Here is a 13,968-nt window from a genome sequence, read left to right as displayed (position 1 = left end):
AAATAAATAAATAAATAAAAGAATCACATCTTGGGGATCTTGAAGAGTCTTTAAGCACTACTGATTACTCACTAGTTGTAAGATGTCCCAGCATTAATCCACTTTGGCAGTGGGTAAGACATTACCAAATGCCTCCATTGCCTGCTGGCTTCTTCCAAACTGCTGGCTGGAAAAGCAAACAAGTGAATATTCACTCAGAAAGATGACATGGTGGCTATGTAAAATCTGTCTTATAAGTAAACCAGGATTTAAAAATTTGGTTTTGATCAATGATCAAATTCCAACTAATTCTGAAGCATCTAAGTGAGATCTTGGATATGGGTTGCTTTTAAAGTTTAAGTAGATTCATGTCAGGCCAGTGATATTATCTTCTAGCCTCAAAGAATTTTGAGATGGCTATCAAAGTTAAAAAATTGCCCTATCATGAGAAAAGGAAAATGGTTTGGTTTTTGTAGATGCTTTAATATTTTTAGGTCAATGTTTACTTCACATTCTAGCATGTCAATATGGTTAGAGAAAAAAGTACTTGTGAAAAATTAAGCAAAGAAAAAATAGCATTCAGGTAATGGAAGACTCTTTGGGTACCACACATTGAAAATTACTTTATCTTGAATAGAATGTGTGTGTGTGTGTGTGTGTGGTTGTGTGCGTGTTTGAGAATGAGAGAGAGAGGAGAGAGAGGAGAGAGAGAGGAGAGAGAGAGAGAGAGAGAGAGAGAGAGAGAGAGAGAGAGAGAGAGAGAGAGAGAGAGAGAGATAGTCAAGAAGATTTCAAGAAATTCCAGGAATCAGAAGCAGGAAAGGAACAATATCAGAATGCATCCAGGAACATGACCATCCCTAGTCTAGAAGGTCATGAAGACCTTTATCTCAAATTCAGGACTATTGCCAGTCTTTGGAGGGACTAATTACTCTAGCTCATAGTGCTGGGAAGAATGTTTTGTTGTTGTTGTTGTAATTTTTACTGGATGACCATTGAAATGTAGGCTGGGTGAAGAACCATCTGCCATGGAATGCTGTAGCAAATGGGGACCAGAGGCAGAGTTCTGCAGACCTAGTAGTGAAAGCTTTCTGGTTAGAATCTGAATTTCCAGATATTTTTTCACGAATAAGTCATGGGTCTCTTTAGGTGAGATGGAACCCTTTTTTGAATTGGGTTACAGATTTTTATCACTACATCTGTAGGTCCATGCTGCAAGTTTTACAGAAAGATATGAATCTGACTGTACTATTTTCTGGGGGAAACAGTGAGGTCACACAGGCTAAGTGGTATGGAAAAGTCAGCATTAAATGCCTTTATCCGTAGGTTGGCTTGATCTCTAGGAGATTTCAACAAATATTTCAGAATAAGTCTAAGAACTGAGATTATAGAAAGCAGAAGGAAAGGTTAAAGGAAAAGAAGAAAGAGAATCTGGTTTGAGAGTAGGAGAACATTCTAAGAAGGTAGGTTTGGACTTGGTTGGAAAGAACATATAAATATGTACATATGTATCTGTATATTTGTTGTTTGTGGGTCGCAGCAGCACTCAGAGGCTACTTCTTGCTCTTCTTTCAGAAATTACTCTTCGTAGGCTCAAGGGACTATATAGGATTCTGAAGCTCAAACCCAGGTAGGCTGCATGCAAGAAAAATGCCCTACCCACTGTTCTATTGCTCTGACCCCAGAAAAAAATATCTTGAATGATCTCTGACTCTAAGAAACATTTGTGCTTGCTAGCAAATAAAGAAGATTGATAATAAAGGGGACAAAGGGAAGAGCAGTTATACTTAACAGTGCCACTCCTTGAGCATTTCACATATCTAAGAAAATGTGATTAACATCAAAAGTACATACATTTGATGTTTGTTATGACAGTTTTTCTTGAATATTTTCTTTGCTTTAAAATGACTCGCTCAATTTAGTGGAAATAAAAAATGATCAGACTTGAACACCAAACCCCAAAGTCAACGACAACAGAACCAATACCTAATCTACAACAAGCTGTACAAGTGGGGAATGGTTACACTAACATTATGGGAGGTAGAGGGAGGACAATACTGGTGATGGGAATGCCCCTTATTCATTGTCACTACATGTCATAAATATTACTGTGAAAGATTTGTAATTCACTTTGACCACAATAAAAATAAAAAAAAAATAAAGTGACTTGTTCAAACAAACTGACAAAATTTTCTGGCAAAAGTGTATGGGGCATGAGCATCATTTTCTTTAATGGACATAAAAGTACTATCTATATTAGCAATGAAATAGAGTATGTATTACTTAGAAGCCAGTCCATGCTGAACATGACATTAATGCAGTAGAATCAGTGCAATACTCTAAAGAAGAATCTTAATTTTTTCTTATCCTTGTTAATATTATGGTTAAGATGGAAGCATTGAAGATTAGTATTTTTTATGTGAGAAAACAAGAAATGATTGTTAATTAGTATTTCATGTTATACTTTGTATCTAGAATGCAAGTATTTTAAAATATGCTAAAATCTTAAATTAGCTATTTTTAATCCCATCTTGTTCTAATTCCCTCCCACTAGAGTGAGACTATTACCATTTCCAGTGGTTTCAAATATTTGAAAATGGCCAAGAGACTATCTGCTTAAAAAGTGTTACTGCTGGGGCCGGAGAGATAGCATGTAGGTAAGGCATTTCCCTTTCATGCAGAAGGTCGGTGGTTCGAATCCCGGCATCCCATATGGTCCCCCGGACCTGCCAGGAGTCATTTCTGAGCATAGAGCCAGAAGTAACTCCTGAACGCTGCCGGGTGTGACGCAAAAACCAAACCAAACCAAATAAAAAAAGAAGTGTTACTGCTGAAGTCAAGCCCACTTGATTTACATGTGAAATACTTTCTGTGTTTCAAAAGTAACACTGAAAGTACATTAAGGATAAATTTGAATTTCTATTATGATACCTTATATAAGGAAGTTTGGCTAGTTAATTTCTCTGGTTTCTTGTCTTTTCTATATTAAGGAAAGTTTAAGAGAACGAGTTAAAACAAATAGAACCCATAATAACAACAACAAAAACCACTCATCTATTTCGTAGGTATAGTTATCTGATCCCCTTTTCCCACAAATACCCGAAACCATATGCAAAAAACAAACATTCTAATCTTGATGGTATGATGGTGACAGACTCATTGATTAAATTTTTTAAATAACTAGTTTGAAATCATCTATCTTTGGGGTAGTTCTTACAAAATGATGTCTGTGGGAAGGTTATATTTAAACACACGAATAAATCACCCATTGTTTCCATAAAACCAACTGTTATTTTTTTTTCTGTCCTATCTGATAAGTAGTTGACTCACATAGCATTTGAGCACCAGAAAGACACACTAAGATCATTAATTATATTTTCCAATATGTAAACACTGTTTATGAAAGACTGTAGGGGAGAGGTGCTGTGTGCATGAAGAATAGAAACATTTTATATTTTGCCTTGGAGTTTCCCAGGTGGATTGCTGATGGGTACTTTATGCAACAACATCTGTGAAAATTTCTGGGTAACAAAGAATAGTGAATTAACCTAGGAATTCCTGAAATCAATAAAGGATAGATTATTGGCTAAGAAAAACAAATCAAATCAGTCTTACCATTTTAGACTCATATGTCCATTAAGTATTCTTTATTCTCTAGCTTTTTGCTTTAGGACAGTATCTAACTTTGATTTCCAGAAATCAGTAGTCAGAAGCAGAAGCACTTGATAAAAATAATACAATAGATTCTTGGGGTCCCACTGCACATCAGTGTACCCCTCTATAGTCTGGGAAATTGATATATATTTTTAAGTGTTAAAATCATTTTTTCCTAGCTCTTTTAAATTGAGGTATAAGGGTTTAAAGTGTTTACTTTTAATTTAATTCGTTAGAGTTAATATAATGCATTGACAAGAGTATTGACATTTATGGTCTTGATATACATGTTACCTTACCTTATCACCACCAAAGTGCCCAAGAACCCCCACCCATGTCTTTGTGCCATATTTCATCTAGCTACTCCCCAGATCTAATCTGGTGTTCTTAACCAACATTATCCTTCGTTTTCTTTAGGAAATGGTTTTTATTGTTTCTTTATCTCTGAAATTAGGGTAATTTAGAAATACATCAATACATTTATAATCTCACATCGATGCATTTATAATCTTACAGGTGTTGACAGGGAGTGAGACAGAGGAACTTAATTTTGTCTTGAACAATTATACTTCTATTAAACAAGAAAGTAGTTTGAGAAAACAGGTGTGTATTTATAAAGGTCATGCAATTGTGTGTTTTGATAAGCCTAGGGCTAAAAATATCTGGCACTCTGTATTTGCAAAACCATGAATTGCATGGATATTTAGAATATATATTTATAAACAGGAGCACACTATCATACAATCATAATTTAAATCCTAATAAATTGGAACTTGTGACTATAAAAATAAACTTGATCCTTATCAAATAATCTGGTTGGAATTTGAAAAAGTTCTAAAAAATATCTAAGCCAAGAGCTAATATTCTTAGGTTATATTTAAGCATTTAAAAAGACATAATTTTCACATTTGGCTAGTCAATTTTGTGCATTGACAAATTTTTCACAATGATAATTTATGGAGTAATACATACTTATGTCCAACTTTCCTATTATATGCTGTGTAAAATCAAGCATCATTAAAATATTGTTTTAGATCTGACAACCTAAATCTAGTGTTCTTGTTTCTTCTTGAAATTAGACTTGAAGGGAAGTCAATTGGTGTGGCTCTAAAATGATAGGGGATCTTTTAGGGGAGTTGGTTTGTGGTCTCCAGCTTCCCTCTGCCTGTGGCCTCTGGATGGGAGGCTGAGGGCAGGGTCTCCAGGGGATTCTCTGTTGGTTTACTACTGTGGGGAGGCAGACAGCAGCTGTTTTCCCAGGCCTCTCTCCACACTTCCAGCCTTGTGTGGTTCCCCTCCCTATCTCCTCCATCATGACTTCCTGTTCTTTTTCTGTAATGTCTTTCAGATCCGCTCCTTCCTGCTGTTTTCCCAAGTTTGATTCTGGTCCAGTCTCTAATTACCTCACACACACCTGCATGCACTCTTCAGCATCCTCTTTCCTGTCCACAACTTTCCTCACACCATCTTCCCCCTTAATACAGTTGTTAAGAATTCTCTTCTAGCATTGTTCTCCTCCAGCAGTTCTCAACTGCATCAAATCCAGCTCTGGTCCTCTGCTCCAAAGACCCCCTCTCATTGCCCAGACCATTATCTTCTTTACAGCTGGACATCACTTTAGCCAAGCAAATATCCTGACACCATGTCTATACAATGCTACAACATCTGGTTAATCCAGTCAACTCTGTCAAATCTTCGGTTAATCATCTGGATGTTTTGTCTACAAGATGCCAAACATCTGGATTGACTGAAGAAATTCATTGCATTGATGGGGATGTTTTTTAAAAATTGCTTTGACCAGATGTTTTGGCATCATGTAGACATGTTGCTGTCTCCTACATTTATCTTAAGAGCTTGTCTGCAAAACATTTTTCTCCACCTGGAACATGACCTGTCTCCTTGATGCCATGTTCTCCCTTCATTTCAAATTATGGCCAAAATCTCCTCTGCCAGGAAGCAGTTTTGTATTAATCCCACTAAATTTGATCTCTTGATCCAATCTTACCATTAATTTAGTTGATATATGAAGACATATATCTATATGTATATAATTTTATTCAACTGAAGTCACAGTATTGTTTCTATCTTGGGGTGTTGTCATTCTGCACTTCACTGTTACATAGGAAAATGTATGATATATCATAAAACAATTGGCTTGTACAATGAAAGGTAGTACAGTGATTAAGGATAGAAATTCTGGAAGTTAGTTTGTGTTGAATCCTAGCTCTTCTGTCACCTGGACAAGTTACTTAACTTTCCTAAGCTTCAAGTTTTCTCTCCACTTGTAAAGTGCAGAAAATAGAGTACTTCAGGGAGTTGTTTGAGTTAATACAGATAAAATGCTCTGAAGAGTCTCTGGCATACAGTAAATATCAATTAAATGTCAGTTTTGATCCATTCTCTCTTTTTACTATGATAGCTACATAAGCCAGCTGTTGATCCCATGTGAGAGTAGAAAACAGATACTAAGGGGTTATATGATTTGTTTGCTAAAACAATTGTCGGGATAATGTTCTTTTAGCTCTATTTTCTCCAACATAACATGTTGGCACTCAGTTTCCTTCAAGTCTCAGAAACTAGAATATTGTTCTCTAAAAAGAGTAGCTACTCAAGGAAGCAATCTAAATAGAAATGTATTTTTTTTATAAACTAGTGCACCCTCTCCTCCACGATTCCCACAGGTTTGTAGACATGTGCCCAGAGTCTTTTGTAGAAATGAGGAAAGAAAAGACAATATAGTAAGGTCTTCCAAAAGCTAAAGTTATCCTAATGTTAATGTTGCCTTTGGAGGGGTTATCCTTCTTCAATTTTAATTTTAATTTTGCCTTTTGGGGGCCCTACTCAGTTACTCAAAGTTCATACCTGGCTCTTTAATTAGTAATCCCTTCTGAAGGGGCTCAGGGGACCATACAGTATGTCAAGGATCAAACCCAGGTTGGCCATAAGCAAGCCAAGAGCCTCATTTGCTGCTCTGGACTCCTTCCTTCATGCTCACTGTGCAAGTACCCTAAGTTTAACAGCTGTTTTTGGACATCTAGGTTGATTCCAAGTTTTAGCCATCGTACTGAGCATTGCAAAGAATAGTGGTGCCTTTTGGATGAATGTTTCTCTGTCCTGGGGATAGATACCCAAAAGAGGGATTGCTGGGTTGTGTGGCAGCTCAATTTTGAGTTTACCAAGAACCCTCCAAACTGTTTTCTATAAGGGTTGGACCAGGCATCATTCCTACTAGGAGTGGATGAGAATTCCTTTCTCACCACATCCCTGCCAACAGATATTGTTCCCAATATTTTTAATATGTGCCATCCTCACTGGTGTAAAATGATATCTCATTGTTGTCTTGATTTGGATTTCCCTAACGATAAGTGATGTTGAACTTTTTTTTTTTATGTGTCTTTTAGCCTTCTGTTGCTCTTTCTCAGAGAAGTGTCTGTTCATTTCCTCTCTCCATTTTAAATGGTTTTGTGGAGTTACCCTTTGTAAGTACTTTGTATAGCTTACATATCAAACCTTGTTTGTTGTATTGAGTGCAAAAAATTTCTTCCATTCAGTTAGCTGTCTTCTGGTTTTAGCCCATTTCTTTTGCCATACAGAAACTTCTTAGTTTGATATAATCCCATTTATTCAGAGTTGATTCAACAGTCCTTGCCATTCGTATCCTAGCATCAAAGACTTCTTTGAGGTCTAAATCTTGAAATGTTTTGCCTATTTTTCTTCAATAAACTTTAATCCATGCTGAACTGGCTTGTGTAGTGTGCGTTCTTTCTTGAGTTTTTGAATATACCATTGAAACCAACTCTCCACTAGTACTTCTGAAAATTGTAATCTTCTCCATAGTGAACTTTGGGGGAAATAAATGAGTACTAGTTCTACAACATGAGATTTATAATACCTATTCTTGCAAGATTTGGTTTTATTATTTATTTTGTAATTCAAGTGTCATCAAATCTTTATTAGAAAGGGTTCCTCTGAAGTATGGCTCCTGTTTTACTTCTGTTAATAAAATGCTAAAAGAAGAAAGGTGATAATATATCTCTGAGACATAAAAACCTGCTTTCTAGTAAGCAGAAGTGGTAGCACCTGATAAACACTATAGAGTCACTGGAATAGAGTCAAAGCCAGAGTGAAATCAAACCCCACCCCCCTTTATTTTGTGAATGACAGTGTTAAAGAATGTAACCCCTCTTAACTTCTCTACACCACGTACATACAAATTGCTTATAGTGATACAACCCTCAATGGTAACTCACTTCACACTTCCATTTTCTTTCTTGTTATCACCAAGATTAAACAGTATGTTTGGGCAATATTCTGCATTTATCTAACCTTGTCCATACAGGCCACAGTGATACAACAGAACAGGTTTATGTACCTCACACGTCAGATCCTATCAAGAAACTTGGTAGTGACAGTTTGATAAGGACACCATGGTTTATTGAACTCGTTCTAAAAACAACAGCAGCAAACCACTCATCTCCTCACACATTTTAATGACCTTGTTCTCTAGTGTCCCCATTTTTAGATGCAGGAAATGCATTACTGGCCTCAGTACAGAGAGCTAAAGACCTAAGCCACTTTTCATTTTAACATGATACCATGAGAGAAAACTGACAGAAATCTGTATTTACTTTCAATGACCTACTGGGAAAGGTCTAAAGTTAGTCTTGACTTTTACCTTGACAGCAGTTTCAACCAAAATGGAAGAAAAAAGCCAATATGACAGAAAATGAACACGTGGAACTACTTTTCTCTTTGCTGCCTCTCGTGCCCTTTTGTATGAAAATGTGAGCAGACATCACTGTTCCAGGATAACAGCCCCTAGGCATGGCATAGAAAGAAATATAAACCCATATAAATAAAAATTATAGGATATAAAGGAAAATTTCATTATTTTTTTCATTTTTTCCCTTTGAATTCTTTTGTAATTCATATAGCTCATACACTTTTGTGTGACAGTTTCAAACACTTTAATATAAGCATATTTAATATTGAATTTAATAAGTAATTTTGCGATGCTCTTAAGCTCTTTTAAAACCGGCATTGCTATTATTAAGTTCCAAGTGAATTTTTATTATTAATGGCAGATAAAATTCTGACAAAATTCGAATCTCAGTGGAGTTTTATATTGTTCACTCCCTGTGATTAAAGTAGAACAAAGAGTATTCAATCAACTGGAGGTTTATATTTGTCATTTAGTTGTCTTAAAATCTACACATATTTTTCTTCTGGCTTGTACCTTTGGAGGCAAGTAGATCCCTCTGTTCTTGAGAAAATATCACACTGGCAAAAGATAGACACACTTGAGGAACAGTGATAGAGAAAAAATATAGAGTTCTTCAGACACAAACTAATCCAGGGGCAATACATTTTGTAATAAAAGAATTGTGAAGATGGAAAACAAAATTTCATTTTGTGGCTATCTGTTATATAACCAATATTACAACTTTGTTATTGGAATTTGTAATATGAAATTGGAAGAAAAGACATATATCCAACATTTCATTTTATGTTGCCCTTGAGTTTGATTACTCTGCTTTTGAGTGGCTGACACTCAACAGGCACCACTGTCATATACCTTATATTTCTTGTAGAAATCTTCTCTTACTCCCTGAAGCAAAGAAAGGATATGACTTGATATTGAGTGCCTTTATATCTTTTCATCACAGGTTTTAGATATTATCAGAAGAAAAATCTTTTGAAATATATCAAGCACACCAAATTGTGTAAAGAATAGTAAAACAAATAAATATATTAATTAGAAAAAGTAAAAACTGAGAACCTACCATTGATCTTATGAAATAAATCATTATATGCACAAATGAATCCACATGTATTTTCATTTAGTCTCCTCAGAGTAATCATTATTTGTGTATAAATCTTTACACTTTTGTTATATATGTATATACCTATATGTATGTATGCACTTAAATTTTTGTGTAGATTTTTCACATAATTATTATGATATGCTAATACTTAAATCTCAATTAGTAAAGTGTATTCTATATTATCATCATACAATAATTTATTTACTCTTTCTTGTTGATGCTTCCAAGGCTTCCTTATTCCTTAGTACAGACCTTTTTAATCACTGTGTGGACATTTCTCTAGGGTACTGACATAAGATTAGCATTTTGGGGCCCAGAGAGATAGCACAGCGGCATTTGCCTTGCAAGCAGCTGATCCAGGACCAAAGGTGGTTGGTTCGAATCCCGGTGTCCCATATGGTCCCCCATGCCTTCCAGGAGCTATTTCTGAGCAGACAACCAGGAGTAACCCCTGAGCACCACTGGGTGTGACCCAAAAACAAAAAACAAAACAAAACAAAAGATTAGCATTTTGGATCACTGGATATAAATGCCAATCTTCAAAGTCTGAATCACTATTAGTGGGGCCAGGAATCTTACTGAACAAGTTCCCTACGTTCAAGTTTCAGATTCAATACTCTGAAATGTGGTTGGTGGTACTGAATAGTAGGGCAAAAGTTGTATTTTCAGCATATTCCCTATAAATCCTGCCACCCTGTAATATAGTATCTGGGACTACATTTAGTGACCAGTGTTCTAGAGCCAAGCTTCTTGCTCTGTGGGTTTTCATCACAAATGGATGGTGTAACTGAATTTAGGGGACATGAAAACTTTGGCAAAAATAAAAAGATTCTGAAAGTGTAATTAACTTGAAATCAAATGCATAAAGCAGTTGAGGTGTTTCTGGCAGTGTGTGCTCTTGTTTGCTTGTGTTTTTAAGAAAAAAGGGGTTGGGAGTGGAAACTTTAAAGTCCTTCAAAGCAATGGCTTTCAACTATTTCTATCTGCAACACTGAACCCATCCAAGAGCTGTCAGCTGAAAAATTACAGTGTTAAGTGGTGATAGCTTTATCATAGATTGTCAGAAAATTTCTGCATACCTGTCCATGGACCAGTGGTTGAATACCATTGTTACACTGGATTATACTTCAAAGAGAGATGCCGAGTTATACTCTGAAAAGCTGTATTGCAAAAGTTTTATTAGGTAACTGATAATTAACGGGTATATACTTTTAACTTTCAGAATCCATAAGGAATATTATATGAGTGAATGTCATCAAAGCCTCTTATCTTAAAAAGTTCCACTGCTGGAAGAGGACCTAGAAGGCATTTATTCCTGCCATTGCTAAGCTAAAATGGGTATATAAGGTGGCCTGGGATAGGCCAGCCTGTGTATAAGAGCCTGTAGGGGCTGCTAACCACGGGAGTGTCCATCAGACCTGAAAGCAGATGTGAACATTTTCTTGGGAGTTCTTCAAGCTTTAAGGCTTGGGCTATTAATTACAACTTCCTTGGCTACTTTTAGATATTTATATGCAAAACAAAAGTTAAATTTTATATTATATAACTAAAGTCTATTCCAAAGTTAGTACTGTGGTAACAGAATGACAAGGAAATTTTCCTCAACTAATGTTTCTGTAAGACTTTCTTATAAAAAGTCCTGAAAATGAAGTCATCAGATATTTTGAGAAAAGCCTAACCAAACCCAAATAGTTTACATAGTCTATAAATGGTTAACATGTAAACTGGAAAGAAAGTGATTTTATTTCAAATTTAGTAATATAAAAGATCAACTGGGAAAAAAAGCATATATCAATATCCAAAAGTATTTACTTATGTCATGACATAATTTATATAAGATAACAGTTTTTCAAAACCAGACAACTGGTTCAAAATACTTCTTTTCAAACCCTTGAGTGATGGTTATAGGAAACAATGGCTGCAGGCACATTTCCAGCTAGTTCCAGTTCTAGTACTATTACTCTCATTTTATCTTCTTGATTTTTTCTCTCTCATCAGCTTTTTGCTTTCTTCCCTTCTTCTTTTGTTCACTGGATTCCGAGGATCATAGATTTCAAAAGTGTCTGAATCTTGCATGCTTGCATCTTTCACTTTTCTGCTTTTATCCTCAAACTGAAGCACATGCGACATCCTAAAGTGGAAGAGAGAAAGGTTCAATGCTTTGAGCTAAAGAACTAAAAATGGATATTCAACACTGCACCACCTTTGGCATACTGAACCACAGGGGATAGAACACCATGAACCATAGGGACACTAAGATTCATTGTTTTCTGATGCTCATTCCACATAAAAACATACTTTTCAGAAAAAAAAATTAAATTGAAAAACATGTCTAGAGTTTGTTCTGTTGGTTTGTGTTTCTTTTCCTTCCTTCCTTCCTTCCTTCCTTCCTTCCTTCCTTCCTTCCTTCCTTCCTTCCTTCCTTCCTTCCTTCCTTCTTTCTTTCTTTCTTTCTTTCTTTCTTTCTTTCTTTCTTTCTTTCTTTCTTTCTTTCTTTCTTTCTTTCTTTCTCTTCCTTCCCTCCTTCCCTCCCTCCCTTCCTTCCTCCCTCCCTCCCTTCCTCCCTCCCTCCCTCCCTCCTTTCCTTTCTTTCTTTCTTTCTTTCTTTCTTTCTTTCTTTCTTTCTTTCTTTCTTTCTTTCTTTCTTTCTTTCTTCTTTCTTTCTTTCTTTCTTTCTTTCTTTCTTTCTTTCTCTTCCTTCCCTCCTTCCCTCCCTCCCTTCCTTCCTCCCTCCCTCCCTTCCTCCCTCCCTCCCTCCCTCTTTCCTTTCCTTTCTTTCTTTCTTTCTTTCTTTCTTTCTTTCTTTCTTTCTTTCTTTCTTTCTTTCTTTCTTCTTTCTTTCTTTCTTTCTTTCTTTCTTTCTTTCTTTCTTTCTTTCTTTCTTTCTTTCTTTCTTTCTGTTTTTGGGTCATACCCGGCGCCGCTCAGGGGTTATTCCTGGCTCTACACTCAGAAATCTCTCCTGGTAGGCTCAGGGGCCCATATGGGATATGCCGGGATCTGCATGCAAGGCAAACAGCATGCCTGCATACTATCTCTCCGGCCCCTGGTTTGTGTTTCTTTCAGTCAGTCTCTACCTCAGCTGAGGTTCCTTTCTTGAGGGGAGGTTAGAAGAATTCAACTCAGAAGTGTTCCTTAAACCATAGTGAGAAAACATTCTGCAAACTTCCTTTACAGAGTATACAATATGTTTTTGACTAGAAGCCTGCCCTAATCTGATTTTTTGCTTTTAATATCAAGATAGGTCAAGAGAGGGAATGTGCTAAGAAGATTCTGAAGTAATATTCATATGGTGTTATGACCTTATTTTGAGGGGATTGCTATGTTTAAAGAACCTCCCCTGTCCTCACCAAATAAACCCTACTTGGTGGCAAAGTGCCAAGGACTAATTTCTTCCTCCTACTGTTGGTTATAGCAAATCTAACTATCCTTTTTTCTTATTTTATCAAATGCTTAATGGTCTTAAGGTATCAGCATGTGCTTGAATCTTAAGTGGTCATAAGCTGGCTATCCTTAGTAGCAGAGAAATATTTGAGTGATTAGTTCTGCCCCATTAGGAAGTGTCAGGAATAAACAGGCAAGTCAGAAGACTATATTTTAGAGTAGTTGAATACATTTGGAAGGAGAGAAGTTTAGTTGTTAGATACAAACTACTATGGCTTTTCCCCCTTAGTTTCTTAGCCAACTTTTAAAACAGGAGTGCTTAGTGCTTTTCTTTTATCAAGAAAGATAGGGCTGAATTGCCTGAGGGATTAACACTCTACAGGTGCCAACTATGACTTTTAGATAAAAAACAAGTATTACATTAATTTCTTTTCCCCTACATCAGCAGAGATTTCTCACATTTTTAGTTTGGCCCCTGCCACAGTATAAATGATAGTGAAGTTTACACATTTGATAAACTCCTATGGATGTACTGAGATTTCAGATGTACTAAAATCTCCCAAAATATGTTTGGGAGAGAAATAAAATGTTAACTGTAACACTGTAGTATTAGTGTTCTACAATTAATAAAAGGTTCAGTAGGTTGAATCTTACTTAACTGAATAAGCTGAGTCAGTTATCAATTTAGTTGTCTCATCCGAGTAAAGCTTATTAGAAAACAATGAGTATGAGTGATATTATTACATAGGCAACCTTGAGTCTACTCTACTAAGTGAGATAAATCACATCACATGTCTATACTTTTTTTAATTTATGAAGTATTATTTGCATCACATTTTATCTGATCCCAATGGACCTTTATATTTTCAGTACTTTCCAAAATATCCTTATTCAGAGGTCAAAAAGGTAACAGCAGACAGGACATTTGCCTTTTATGTGGCCCACTTGGGGTCAATCCCTGGCATCACATTAGGTTCACTAGGAGTGATTCTTGGGCACAGAGCAGAAGTAAGCTCTGAGTACTACCAGATGTGACCTACATGCCCCCCCACCCCCCAAAAAAATTTATTGAGAGAATGTATCAGAGGCTCATTGCTTATTTAGATGGATTCTTAAGTGGTTTTCT

The 13,968-nt window shown here is 36.1% G+C and overlaps 1 protein-coding gene across 1 annotated transcript in view; it reads right to left on the bottom strand.

Moving 5' to 3' along the window:
* Positions 1-11,252: 11,252 nt before the first annotated feature.
* The window catches only part of CWC27 (CWC27 spliceosome associated cyclophilin), a 253,087-nt gene continuing 250,371 nt past the window's right edge, over positions 11,253-13,968 (bottom strand). Inside the window, 1 exon segment of the mRNA XM_049769065.1 lies at positions 11,253-11,589. Coding sequence (XP_049625022.1) covers positions 11,427-11,589 — 163 coding nt within the window. The 3' untranslated portion in view covers positions 11,253-11,426.

This window comes from Suncus etruscus, chromosome 2 (assembly GCF_024139225.1).
Source record: "Suncus etruscus isolate mSunEtr1 chromosome 2, mSunEtr1.pri.cur, whole genome shotgun sequence".
Lineage (NCBI taxonomy): Eukaryota > Metazoa > Chordata > Mammalia > Eulipotyphla > Soricidae > Suncus > Suncus etruscus.
This window is presented reverse-complemented; position numbering and strand designations above follow the sequence as displayed.